The 14,364-nt window shown below is 49.0% G+C and overlaps 1 protein-coding gene across 3 annotated transcripts in view; it reads left to right on the top strand.

Moving 5' to 3' along the window:
* Positions 1-14,364, top strand: part of NTRK3 (neurotrophic receptor tyrosine kinase 3) — a 345,792-nt gene that overhangs the window by 297,650 nt on the left and 33,778 nt on the right. Inside the window, exons 16-17 of one of the 3 annotated variants that reach the window (XM_054041829.1) lie at positions 936-1,010; positions 6,301-6,414. The exons of the other annotated variants lie outside the window; for them this stretch is intronic. Of the exons in view, the coding sequence (XP_053897804.1) occupies positions 936-1,010; positions 6,301-6,414 (189 nt within the window). The remainder of the gene's footprint in view (positions 1-935; positions 1,011-6,300; positions 6,415-14,364) is intronic. 3 annotated transcript variants of the gene reach the window in all.

The raw sequence follows: 14,364 nt of genomic DNA, 5'->3' as shown, positions 1-14,364 counted from the left end.
TTTTCTGTCTGTCATGTCGCTCCTCTGGCTTAGGATACCTGTAAACTAAATAAAAGTGGAACAAGTTGCTCTCATGAGTCCACTTTTATATTGCTGCTCTCAGTGGTCCCTAACGCTGAGGGGCATGTGTAGCAGAGAATAGCATAGCATCTATGTTACTGCTGTATTACACTGCAAAATTAGCTACAAGAATAGCCTCTCCAGTAGGAGTGCTGGCTCATAACCATCCATTATATAGTGGGTGCTTCATCCTGTGAACCTTTAGGACCCTAATTCTGAGAGGCTCTGAGCACTCCCTGTCAGGTTCTGAGCAGCTTGAATTCCTGTTTGCTTCAGTGAAAGTGACAAGCGCTCGGCACCTTACAGGATCAGTTCCTCAGTCTTGATTCAGGCCAAATGTTCCCTGGAAGTTTTGGCTGAGTAAAGGCCTGGGCCTGGGCCCTGTCCCATCTGCAGTGATATCAATCCAAGTACATCATTCTAAGGAGGAAGTTTAGTAGCAAAGGAACTGGAGATATCTCGGAGTTGGACACAAGGGACAATTCCAGCCCTTTACAGTTCCTTCTGTGCTACAAGAAGGAAAGGAGACTTTTTGTACAGGGTCTCAGTGTTATTCAGTGGCTTTTATCATGTAAGTCAGGGGTCCAATTCACAGGTGCCCATCACTTTGTTTAGTCCTTTGCACTTGTTTAATTGATGACCCCAGGTGCCGAGCAGTGGTGCAACGTGCCTCAGCACAATAGTGGATGATCACGATGAGTGTTGTAAAGCTGTTAGAATGTTGCAGCCAGTGAAAGCCATACAGTTCAGTTAAAGACATACCCTCTCCCTTCTTGTCCCCCTGCTTCATCCCCCCCGACATACTCCCTCCTCCTCTCCCCCTCCCCTTCTCTTTTGTTTTTCTCCTTCCCTTGTTTTCACCCATTCACTGTCAGGAAGGGCCGCATCCGAAGGGCCAATGCAGCGCAGCGTGGCAGCGGCAGAGACTAGCACGACCAGCAGCTAAAACAGTGAGTGGATTTCAACTCCAGGGGGCAGTTTGAAGGCTGGGGAGTTGTATGGATCGAGCATGTGATGACATATGGGATTGGCTTTGGGACTGGTCTGCCGCAGTGCACATGGCAGTGGAGGGGACCCCACCCCTCGTGTGGGAGGAGAACACAACCTACCCCCACAACAACTTCATACAGATAAACAGCCTCTCAGTGTAGCTGAAGCAGATTACAATAAGGCATGTGCTGCGTTAGGTGTTTGACTGTCTCTTGGAAGGCCCTTGGCATTGCTGTCAGGGAGCAGGGCTCTAGTAATTAATGTCGGTCAGCAGAATCGCATGATAGCGTGAGTTTAGATCCAGCGTGGACAGACGATATAAGGGACATGGCAGAAGTTAAACAGGCTTCACCCCAAATATGATTTTGCTGCTTTCTTGCATTTCAGTGCAGTAACCAGAATGGGACTGCAGGACATGGATGGAATTAGTGTAAGATCTGATGTCATTTGTATCCTCTGCCCTGAAGGCAGTGGCGGATTAGCCACTGGGCCAACGGGTCCCATGCCCAGGAGCACTGGGCAATTGTGGGACCCTGGGAAAATGGGGTCCCCATGCCCTGACCCGTTCCGTCCACCCAGTGCTCCTTCCGGGGAGCAGGGTCGGGGCGCAGGGGCTTGCCCCGCTCTGCCCGCCAGCCTGGTGCTCCTGCCAGTGAACGGGGTCAGAGTGCAGAGAAGGGCAGAGGCAGCATGTCCCAAGCTAATGGGTCCTTTCAGCAGGCCCCACCTGTGCCTGGCTCAGGTCTCCACCCCGCTGGGAAAGTTAGTGCAGCTACGTGATAGGGAGCTCCCGCAGCTAAATCAGGCCCAACGGAGGGCTGAGCCCAAGGCAGCAAGGGAGAAGCAAGCTTGAAGGAGGCCTGCCAGCCCCCCCAGCCAGGACAGGATTAAAGGGACCACTCAGAGAAGCTACAGCGAGTCGGAATGAGCAGCACAGGTTCCGCAGGGCTGTGAGATTCCGGGCACAGGTGGGGCCGCTTACCGGAGTTATCAGCAGCGCTAAGCCGAGATGCTGTAAGAAACGAGAGCCCTTGTGGCTGAATCGAGTCTAAAGTGCTCTGATCTGGGTGCCAGGCAAAGGAGGAGAGGGCAGTGCTCCTGCAGGGCCATGCTGTGCCCCCAGGGTATCCTGAGGGATGGCTGCTGGTCACATAGGGCCCACCTCTCCCAGGATCCAGCCCAGCCCACCAGACCAGGTGGCTGGCAGAGCCAGTTCCTTGTGCCAGCCAGCATAGCCATGTGACCTGCAGCCAGGCCAGAGATTTGGGTTTGAAACCCTTTATTTCAAGAACCTGGCTCGTTTCCAGATGTACATGGGCTTCCTGACCAGAGGCGCTCCTGCCGGGCAGGCAGAGGAGGGCGAGCCCCCGTGCCCCGACCCCATTTTCCTGGCAGGAGTGCCCGGGAGGTTTGGGGGCCCCCCACTTGCTCTGGCTCAAGGCCCCACAAAACCATAATCCGCCTCTGCCTGAAGGGAGTCTTTTTAATAGGATTTTCCCCTGTGCACTCACACTATTTTTTGTCTTTCATTCACATCCTCGTGACTGTATAAATACTGCAGAGGTCAACTCCAGCAAGACATGGTAACATGTAACTTCTCTGTAGTTCCTTTCATCCAAAGCCTCTGCAAACTGTGAGCCTGATCCTGCAAACACTTACCTCTGGACTGCCATGAACAATCCCCAGGGAAGTTAATGGGACTAATCACTCTAGAAAGTTCCATACCTGGTACTATTTGCAATATCAGGCGCCACATAAATGCAGCACCCCACTGAGAGTGGATACATTTTGGACAAGAGAACACTACCGTACTCGGATACAAAGTTCCCTGAGCTCTTGCATGTCCCGTGTTAACATTTCGTCCCAAACACTCACACACTCTCTTCCTTTGGCTGCACTGTCATTGCAAATGGCTCTTTCCTCATAATTGTACTAACCATCTGGAAATTTGTTGCTTCCTTTTGTTGATTTTATTTGTTTTCCAGTGTAGATAACATGTGAATTAACAGATTCCCTTAGCATATCTTATGCCATTTAATAATACAACCATTCAATACTTTTAATATATTGGCAAATACAAAGAACAAGCTACTCTGGGGGGGGGTGGGGGAGAATTTACTTAGAAATGTCCCCAGGTATCCCTTCCAGCAGAGCCTTGCAGCCTGCCATGGAGGTCAGTTGACTCCAGCTCCCTCGGACTGACTGGGGGAAGTGAGTCCTAGACTTGAGAGCTCTGCACTGACCATGCTTTAGGGGAGACCCTAATTGCTTGTATAAAGAGGTAGGGTCCGCCATTGGTTTGGGTGCTAACCTGCGATTTGGGTTCAATTCGCTGATCTGCCACTGAATTCCTATGTGAGCTCAGGCAAGTTATTTAGTCTCTGTGCCTCAGCTTCCCATCTGTAAAATGGGCATAATAGCATGCCCTACCTCATAGGTGATAAATACCTTTAAGAAGATGGTGAGGCATTGGGAAGGGGTTCCCACTCACCTCATGATCTGGGAATTAGCACCTCCCCCACACCATCTAGCTCTCTCTTCTGTGGGTTATTCATGGCATGACTCCCTCACTCTCTTCATGACTCAGGGCGCTCCTTCTTCATTACTCTGCCCTCTGGCCTGGTCACTATATAGTCCTCCCCTTCTAGGGTAAGAAAGTCCCACCATACAATATCCGTATGCCATTTCAGTCTTCTGTTTCAACTCCAGGTCCTGTGGAGCTTTGCCAGTGGCTGGTAGGGGAACCCAGGCCCTCCCACTACTCCAGGTTCCAGCCCTGAGACGCTACGACTAGCAACCTAGGTCTGCTTAGTCTGAGAGACTGTTGTTTCCCTGGGCTCCTTCCTGCCCCCTTTCTCTATGTCCTTGCCTATCTCTGGGTTTACTACCAAAGATTCCTCCACTCTCTGTGGCTACTTCACCCCTCTGAGCCTCTTGCCAGACTCCCTAATCCAGGACAGGACCCTCAGAGCTTTCTCTTCTCTTGGATTTCCTCCTTGTACCTGACCAACTCTCTTTCCCTTTAGGAAGTAACTGCAGACCTCACCCTTCAGCCACCTCCTACTTGCACTTTCTGGCTTTGCACTCCTATCTCAGGCTAGGAGAATCGGCGGGTAGAAATCGACCTCTCGGGGATCGATTTATCGCGTCCCATCGGGACGCGACAATCGATCCCCGAATCGGCGCTCTAACTCCACCAGCGGAGGTGGTAGTAAGCGCCGCCGACAAAAAGCCGCAGAAGTCGATTTTGCCGCCGTCCTCACAACAGGGTAAGTCGGCTGCGATACGTCGAATTCAGCTACGCTATTCACGTAGCTGAATTTGCGTATCTTAAATCGACTCCCCCCTGTAGTGTAGATGTACCCTCAGGTGGGCTTCATCTGCCATCAGGCCTATCAAGCCCTGGTTCCACCCCAGATGCAGCATCCTGGCCCACATTAACCCACTGAGGGCTTGTGTGGGGATAGACATCCCATCACAGCTGCTCAGATACTATGGTGATGAGGGCCATATAAGTTACTTAGATAAATACAGTCTTTGCTTTTGAACTGCACAGGGAAACGTTGTTGGCAGAGATACGCAACGTACCCTGCGTGGAACTGGGTCTCTGGATTAGTCCGGGTGTGGTGAACTATGAAAATTCTCAGTGTTGTTGGAAAAAACCAGCAGGAGCTGGAAAGTATCCACCAGTGCAAGGACCATGCCGTGATTCCTTAGCCCAGGGTCGGCAACATTTGGCACGCAGCTCGCCAGGGTAAGCGCCCTGGCGGACCAGGCCAGTTTTATTTACCTGCTGATGCGGCAGGTTCGGCCGATCGCGGCCCCCACTGGCCGCGGTTCGCCGTCCCGGGCCAATAGGGGTGGCGAGAAGCCGCAGCCAGCACATCGCTCACCCGCGCCGCTTCTCGCCGCCTCCATTGGCCCGGGACGGCGAACCGCGGCCAGTGGGGGCCACGATCGGCCAAACCTGCCGCGTCAGCAGGTAAATAAAACTGGCCCGGCCCGCCAGGATGCTTACCCTGGCCAGCTGCATGCTGAACATTGCCGACCCCTGCCTTAGCCCTTTCCTTACCTGGCATGTGCAGCACTGCCAGTCCTAGAGCTGGAGCATCCACAGAAAAAAAAATAGTGGGTGCTCAGCACCCACCGGCAGCCCCCGATCAGCTCCTCTCCCTTCCCCCCATGCCTCCTGCCTGCTGGTGGCCCTGCCGATCAGCTCCTCTGCCTCCCTCTCAGAGCCTCCCACGGATCAGCTGTTCAGCAGCGTGCAGGAGGCGCTGGGGGGGGAGGGGGAGGAGCGAGGGCAGTGAGCACTCAGGGGATGGGGCAGACCAGGGGCAGGAAGGGGTGGGGGCTTGGGGGAAGGGGTGGAGTGGGGTCAGGACCAGGGGTGGAAAGGGAGGGGGTTGAGCAACCCCTGGCAACTCATAAAGATGGCGCCTATACTGCCAGGACTGTGCAAGGACATTAGTCTAGCTGCAGTGCTGTAGGATGTGGCCTTGCCTGGTGAGCTTATGCAATTAGCCAGGCATTAGAACCCCCCAAGAGGTGCGAGAAACATACATGCATATGTAACAGGTGTCTTTCTGAACACACATCTCTCTTTCCTTTCTGCTTGCTGTCACCCAAACAGGATCTTTTTTCTTAATTAGTTAATGTTTTATTAAACAGGAGGTACCTAGCTCAGAAGCAAGAGGTTTAACTCAGAAGCTCACACAACCCATACAAAAATACTGCATTAAAAGAACATAAAGGTTGCGAAGTGAAGCATGCAAAAGTCAGGCACTGGAAAGGTCAAGACTGCCTATGCATCCTTAACTTCTACACTCCGATGTATCACCCTACAGTCTTTAATTATATGATTGTGAGCTATTATTCCTGCAAGGACACTGCTCAGTAAACACAGGCAATTGTTCATTATTTCTTAGTGTGCATTGTGTGGCCCCATGTCTCATTTGCTGCACACCATCCAACTTCCACACTGAGATTTTTTTTCTTTCTTTATTGTCTTTTTCTATGTCATTCATCACTGCAGTGTGTGAGAACCTCACAAATCTCTATCTGCCCAGCACTCTTCTGAAGCCGGGAAGTTTTATTTCCCCATTTTACAGATGAGGACCAGAGTTACAGAGAGATCAAGGGAATTACTTGTGGTCACACAGCAAATCTGTGGCACAAGCAAGACCAGAACCCAAATCTTGGGAGTCCCTAGCTATGGCCGTAATCACAAGGCTATCTCTTCTCTACCAGGGGGCCTCTATCTTATTCACTACACACCATACAACATCTGCAGTGAAAGAGGAAAGGATGCTATGGATACCACCTTCATTCATGATACACCATACAATATCCACGGTGAATGAGGTGAGATGTTCAGGTCCCAAGAAAAGTCACTACACAACCTGGCCTCATTCATTCTCCAGCATGTACATTGCATGAAGCAGGGGTCCTGTGAAAAAATAGTGTGTGATCATGTAACTGAAAATGGTATCACATTGCAGAGGTACAGGGGGCAGAGCTAAGGTTATACTTTGGCTAAAGGAGAGTCCCCTGAAGCTTGTAATAGCAAAGGGCCTATGACACACTGTAGTGCTCATTCCATCCAGCAGAGAGCAATGCTGCGCGCGCACACACACACACACACACACACACACACACACACACACACACACACACACACACACACACACACGCGCGCCAATTCATTGCAGTACAGTATAGACATGGGGCTCTCAACCTTTCCAGACTACTGTACCACTTTCAAGTATCTGATTTGTCTTGCGTACCCCCAAGTTTCACCTCACTTAAAAACTACTTGCTTACAAAATTGCTGACTTTCTCCTTTTTGCCATATAATTGTGAAATAACTCAATTGGAATACAAATATTGTGCTTACTTTTCAGTGTATAGTATATAGAGCAGTGTAAACAAGTCCTATGAAATTTTATTTTGTACTGACTTCGCGAGGGCTTTTTATGTCACCTGTTGTAAAACCAGGCAAATATCTAGATGAGCTGAGGTACCCCCGGAAGACCTCTGAGTACCCCCAGGGGTACGTGTACCCCTGGTTGAGAATCACTGGTATAGACTACTAGAGCAATTTGCTCAGAGGGCTGTGTGCAAAGTCACTATGTGAACTAAGTCCCACATTCAGTTATTTAAATTGACACTTATTCACCCAAAACAGGCATGGTTAAGAAGAGGTTAGACAAACGTGTGTCGGGGTGGTCTAACTATGTAATCCTGCCTAAGTGCAAGGGGCTGGACTAGATGCCCTCTTAAAATCCCTTCTAGCCCTGCGTTTCTATGATTCTGTGTCTGGGGTCTATGGGCTGAGGGGAGCATCAGCATGTGGGATTTGAGCGTTCTGTTTTGGTGCTCATGTTTGAAAACTGGGCCTGGAAACTTTTTTTAAAAGTCATAAGAGCTATATTATACCCGGCTGAATCCTTCCAACAAGTTAGAAGATTTTATTAGTCTATGATCTGAAAATAATTGCTGCCATTACTATTTAAATTGTAAGTGCTCCAGAGGGAGCAACCTAAGTGGGTCTAAAATACATGCAAATAGCCTTAGTCACCTTAAAAATCCCATGGGCCTTATATGCATCAAACACCAATCCCTGATCCACATGCAGAGCACCCGTTGGCATCAGTGGATTGGAGGCATTTGTGTATCAACTGGTGGGGGCGGTATGTGGGGGTTCTGTGGGCGGGATGGTTCCTTCGGCTGGGGTGAGCACTGTAGTGCAGGCAGTTCCATAAGGCATGGCTGGGGTATAATGTACCTGGCTCTGAGAGGGGCAGCATTAACTCTGGTGACTGGAGCAGAAGCTTTCAGACTGACCCACAGTGTGTGGGCAGAGGCGAAAAGTTTCAACAGAGAAGGAGACAGCTGGTCCACTCAGCGTTTTACCTCAGGTTTTCCAAAGAGAACGCCCAGGTCTTTCTATCGTTGGTTTTGATGAGTTCAGAGGGTGACACAGAGCACGAGAACAAAGGTGGTGGTTACTAGCAATGCTCCCCCTTGCTCGAAGGCTAATAGAGTTCTCCAGCTGGTGTCCTCACCGCCTCACAAACGAGGCTGTGTGAAATCTTGAACCCCTTTCTCCCACATCAGGAAGGGTGACCCCTCGCTCGCCCCACACACACCCTTTCCTTCTTCCAGGTATCACTAGGCAAACCCAGATTTGTCCCTCTCAGAAAGTTCAGTTCAAAACAGAGGAACTCCCCCTCCCTGCAGTCATACGCACAGACGTGTCCAGTCAGACTGCGCTTCACAGAGCAAACCCTTCCTCTTCACCACCCTGAACAGGGCCACCCCCCCTGTCCCACAGCTGAGTTGTTTGTTGGGATGAGTCTCAGTGCATGGACATGAATGAGCCGCTTTTCAGGGGTGCCGAGCACCCTCAGATCCAGCCAACAGGAGCTGCTCTGGAAGCCAACTCATAAACTGTTTCCCAAGGCGCTGACATGGAGACAGTGTCTTGCGTCGTGCTGCAGCCACCTCATGCTTCACTGACAGCATTGCAGAGTCTTGACACAGCAACTTTATGCATTTAAAAAGCGCTGACTCTTGCTCTGTAATGATAGCAACACGGCCAGTCCCCTGACACTGCACAGAGATAACATACTCTTGCAGGTTACTGAACACCGAAATGGGAAGGTGCTAAGAGGTTCAGAGATTAATTACCATTTAACTGGCCGTGTTTCAATCTCTGGATAAGGCTGTAGTGAAGAAGACAGAAATACCCAGATAATTTACCCTGGTGCTATATAGTAGATTACCCTGTACTTATAAGGTCACTAGTTACCCTGTAATTAGAGTTCTAACACATGGAAGCCAGTGCAAGGCTTCTGAAACAACATGTTACCACTTCAGCACCTGGTGTCGTAATAGCAGAGGGATGGCAGCAGAGGGCAGGCGAAAAACCTCATTATGCACATATTGGAGGATGTTAAATAGCTTAAAAATTCAAATGGGGCCAGGGGGATTTGGGGTGGGGTGGGGAGAGAGGCCATATGTAGAAGAGAGGAGAGAGAAGTGACAGACCCAAGGTTTCTGAGATACACAGTGGAAATGGAAGGAGATACAGACTATGTGTGCTAGGAGGTTTTGGACTGGAACAGCAGGTGTTGCTGCATTTCGGGATTGAATTGCATCCGCAGAGCTGGAGGACATGAGGCCCAGGGCTTTGACAGAGCCACAGGACTGGATTAGCGGGATACGGCACAGGTCCGGGCTGAGGAGCACCAGCAGGACTATGTTAGGAGAATGCAATACTGGAAGGTCAGGGTGTGCTGCAGGTTGGAACTGAGGTACTTCAGTAGCAGCATGTCAGGGCCCATGACTGTAATACCAGGTGTTCCTGCAGATCAGGATTGAAGTGGACTGGCAGAGCAAAAGTATCTGCCACATTGGACCTGCCCACACTGGGCCTGCCTCTAGTTACTAGTTTCTTTTCCTCATTTTCACTGGCATTAAATTCAAACAGAGAGCGAGAGAGTTTGAAAGAGTCTTTGATTATAAAGCACATATTCCATTAACATCACACATCTCACGTGGAACCAGTTCTGTCCCATACACAATAGAACCCCTGTAATGTGCACTTGTATCATTTCCCCTTGGGTCACATCCTATTTTCTTGGGGTAAACACTGTCCTCTTTGAATCATGTGACGGGGAAGTTCACCACAGAGCTTGTGTGATACGGCAACACAAAGGCCAGTGCACTTTGAGGCTGTATGTATGGAGCAATCACATAAAGGAGCAGGGAGATAGGTCTCTACTGCAGGCGTACCTCAGATATTACTTCCTTGTGCAGGCAGGCTCCGTGCCACAGCACCACGTTAACAGAAAGCTATTGACAAACCCAAAAGACTTCAGAGAAGAGCAGCAGAAATCATGAGGGGCCATTGATTTATGAAGATTAAAAGGCCTAACTATGTTTAGCTTGGCTAAGCAACGACGAAGGGAGAGGATATGACAGTCTGCAAATATTGGAAAGCGGCAGATTTTCAGAAGTGTCAGAGAAGTGCTATTTAGGGCTGTACATGGAAGTTATCACTAGGAGCAATGGGATGGAGATAAGAAGAGAAAGGCAGCGTGAACATCAGGGAAATCTCCATGACAGTGAGATGTGTTTGGCTGTGGAGTATTTGCACATGGGAAACAGTGGAAGCCCCTTTGGGATGTTTAGAACTGAAGCCATCAAAATGTCCTTCAGGGGACAGTCCTCCATTCGCAAAGGAGTGATAAACTGAGTGGGACATAGCAGGTATTTTCCAACTCTGATTCCTTTGGTACAACATCTTTTAGTTTGGTGTGTGTTTAGATATGTGGCCAGTGTGTGTTTCTCCATGTGTGTAATACACACGTATACAGAATTCCTGGAACATAACTATAGGGCCAGATCCTCAGCTGATGTAACTCAGAGGAGCTTCAATGAAGTCACTTCTCCACTCAGTAAATGACCTGGCAAGGATATAATCTAGGAAGAAATGATGCCTTATGCATATCTGCATTGTGTCATTCCTCCCACCAGACACAGCTGAACATTAGCGGTTTCTGTATTTCTCTCTCTCCTTCCGTCCTTCCTCTTGTGGCTAACCCTAATGGAGAGATGGTGTCCAGAGAGACATCCGAAAGATCCATCTGGTTAAGACAGTTGACCATCCAGGGGCAACACAGGCTTCCAGCAAAAGCTTTCATTTCTGTCCCACCGGGGGGTGGGTTTAGCACAATGCATCCCTTAGGGGCTGGATGGCTCAGGACCTCCGGTTGGCTTCAGGAAAGGGAGCCAGTGGTGCAGGAGATGTCAGACAGCAATATCTGAAATGGGCTCTTAGTTCTTCCTAGCGCTCATGGCATTTAGGACCCAGGCATCAGCATATTCCTCGGTTTGGTTTAGTTTTTTAAAAAAAAAAACATTTCTCTGCCAAATAAAGTGCAGAGAAGTGTTTTAATAATAGACCATTAGGATAAGCAGGTCACTGGACACCGTGGATGCTGGTCTATCGAGAAGTTCTGGAGACATCACCAATCAGGACAGTGAACTGCAAGTCACTCTGACGACAAATGCTTGGATAGAAAGGGACAGGGTGGGGACTGTAGTCCCAAAATTCAAAATTAGCCTGTTACTGTTTCCAGAAACAAGTCCCAGATCCATCTTCGGCATGGGCTACTGCTCCCCCTAGTGGTGCTTTGAAGTCTCCATTTTTCTGCTGCTGCCTTCTTGTAACCCACTCAGACACCTCCAGCAACTGTCCCCTTCTGCTTCCACTTTTCTGTGGGTGCTGTCACCTCCGGGAGTCTCCTGTTTCTGTGCCCCAGCACTTTTTTGCCCATGCATTATAGCGTCTGGGACGTGCAAGAAAAGAGCTCCATCCAGTGCAGAGCATTCACCTTGCTTGGCCTCAGGAAGTGGAGCCATTAGCAACACATATCAAATCACTGCATCATCACAGTGTCTAAAATGTGTGTGCTCCAAATCCTCTCCAGCGGTGCCTTAACTCCTGGTTCTGCCTTCCTTTTGCTTCTCCCCCATTGACCAATGTCAGAGCAGGCATTGCTCCCCTAATGGCATTGACTAGTTTAATCGCATCATTAGTGGGTGTGACGTTGCAGTCCTGAATGTTGAGATCTTCATTCTGACATGGGATGTAGTATGTTTGTTTGACATGCCATCCATGCCTTCTCTGCCAATAACTGGTACTTGACTAGGCCAGGAATCAAAAGCAACTTCAGTCTGAAGTTACTCAATATTTCTTTGAGGTTTTCAAGCTGATAACCCACTGTTCTAAAACAGAGTGAGACTCTCAGCCTAAGAGGGGTGAAAGCACCATCACCTGAGATGTTTAAATAGACTGGAGAGGACAAACCAGTAGCAGAGGTACAGTAAGGAACTGTCCCGTGTTGGCCCATAAGAGATTGACTAAATGTGACTAAATGGATTTTGATGAGATGGTCCTGATTTAATGGAGATTGTCTACCTATTATATTTCTAAAGGATCCCTCACCTTGGGAAAACACTAAACCCCTATATTGTAGGCTGAAGCTACTGCTACATTTGCAGAACAATAAGGGGCAGATTTTTGAAATCGTCCTTTAATTTGTATATACGCTTTTGCACACGTCTCCTGTTTGCACACACAATTTAGGAAACTGCATATGCTGTTTAGGCACGCCACTGTATGCATGAGAGTTACGTGTGTGCAGTTTTTAATATCTGACCCAATGGGTTTATTAAGTTATTATGGGCTGGTGCAGTATCCACCGAGGGTAGGACAAATCAGCTTAGTTTGTAGCAAGGGAGATTTAGGTTGGATATTAGGAAAAAATTTCTAACTATAAAGATAGTTAAGCCATAGAACAGGTTACCTAAGGAGATTGTCCAACTGGTGCTTAAAAACCTCCAGTGTTGGGGATGCCACAAACAACTGTCAGAGATGGTCTAGGTATACTTGGTCCTGCCTCAGCACAGAGGGATGGACTACATGACCGCTTGAGATCCCTTCTAGCCGTACATTTCTATGGCTCTGTGATGTTCCATTGCAGCATGATGTGCTAACATCCCAACATTGCAGTACAGCTGGGTTCAACACTGGCAGCTTTCAGGTCGCCCTCCAGAGTAACTGTTTCACATATAGAAAGGGATTTATGTATCATGGGGTTCCCAGGCCCTGCATTGTATTAAATTTCTGTCTTTAAGCCGCCAGGACATTTCTGTCTCTGGCTGCCAGGCGTGAGCTCAGTGAAACTGACATTAATAGGAAATAGATTTCCAAACAATCAACCCTAATGAATTTTGAATATTATTATGATTAATGCCAAGGAAGTTGAACTGATTATCCAGCATCCAGAAGTTAAGTAATGGAGCCTTGTCTAAATCATGTATACTCTTCAGTCAGGAATGGATCTGGCTGCAGATGAAAAATGGACATGATTTTTCCAGAGAGGGTTTCTTGGGCAGGACAGAGAGATAGGGGTAATGGAGAGGAGAGATTAAGAGATACCAAGATGACACCGTCTTTGCATGTAGTGGTAGTACGTGCAATTTGTTTATCACTGCAGTTTTTTGAGCTTCATATCTCAGCCCATTTTGTGAGTTTACTTGCATATTACTGAGCAAGGATCTATTGACGTAAAACTCCACCTAAGTTCATGCCCCGAGATGATGCATGTAGAAAGAGAAACGTATTGAAGACATTGCTTGCAGCCTGCTGTTTTGACTTAACGCCCGTCTATCTGATTAGCTGTTGATCCCTGACACACCCATCACTGTATTATCAGGTCACTGTCAGGTTATACCACAACGCATGACGTGATGATGTAGTGCCAGCTCCAAAACATATGCGCTTGTATGATCTTGCAGATATGGGAGACTTTAAAATCAGTCTGAAAGCTGGTAATATGCGGCCCAAAAGAGATGTCAGTTGGCTGCATGCCAGAATGAGGCTGGGAGAGCGTAAAGCAAAAGAGAAGGTGGTTGGAGGGGGTTAGATAATTTCAGGGGTAGCCAAAGTGTTGGTCAGCAGGCCAAAATGGCCTGCAGAGTTCTCCAGTGTCCCTCACAGGAACCCTTATCACTAAACCTCAGGGGCTGCCCCTGGACATTCATGCAAATTTCCATCTTGATCCAAGCAACATTAGCTTCTCAGCGCATGATGGAGAATTACACACTGGGACCACGAGTAGCTTGGGTCAATATGGAGCATTACATGCTGATACCAGTAGCTTCCATGGGCCACACCTCTTTATTAAAGTTGGATACAGCTGGAAGACATTCCATTACATCAGTGTTTCCCAAACTTGGGATGGGAAAGCCCCTGGTGGGCCGAGCTGGTTTGTTTACCTGCCCCGTCCACAGGTCCGGCCTGTTCTCTGCTTCCACAGGCCGATCGCGGCGCCGAGTGGCCGTGGTTCACCGCTCCAGGCCAATGGGTGCTGCTGGAAGTGGCGCGGGCCGAGGGACATACTGACCGCCGCTTCCAGCAGCTCCTGTTGGCCTGGAGCAGCGAACCGCGGCCAGTGGGAGACGCGATCGGCCGGACCGGTGGACGCGGCAGGTAAACAAACCAGCCCAGCCCGCCAGGGGCTTTCCCTACACAAGTGGTGTCCCAAGTTTGGGAAACACTGCATTACATGGATATTAGGTGTCTCTGTCCACCTATGCAGCTTGTTACTGTGCGCAGTTTGGGCAGTGCCTGGGACATGGTGTCTGTAGTAGCAGATGTGGTTATGAAGTTGGTAGCATTGCTAGTGGCCGTGCTGAGCACTTTGCAAATCAGAGCTGAGAAAGGCTTTCCTCACTGTT

Source organism: Malaclemys terrapin, chromosome 10, assembly GCF_027887155.1.
Source record: "Malaclemys terrapin pileata isolate rMalTer1 chromosome 10, rMalTer1.hap1, whole genome shotgun sequence".
Classification (NCBI taxonomy): domain Eukaryota; kingdom Metazoa; phylum Chordata; order Testudines; family Emydidae; genus Malaclemys; species Malaclemys terrapin.
The sequence above is the reverse complement of the archived record's forward strand: the minus strand, read 5'-3'. Positions and strand labels throughout refer to the sequence as shown.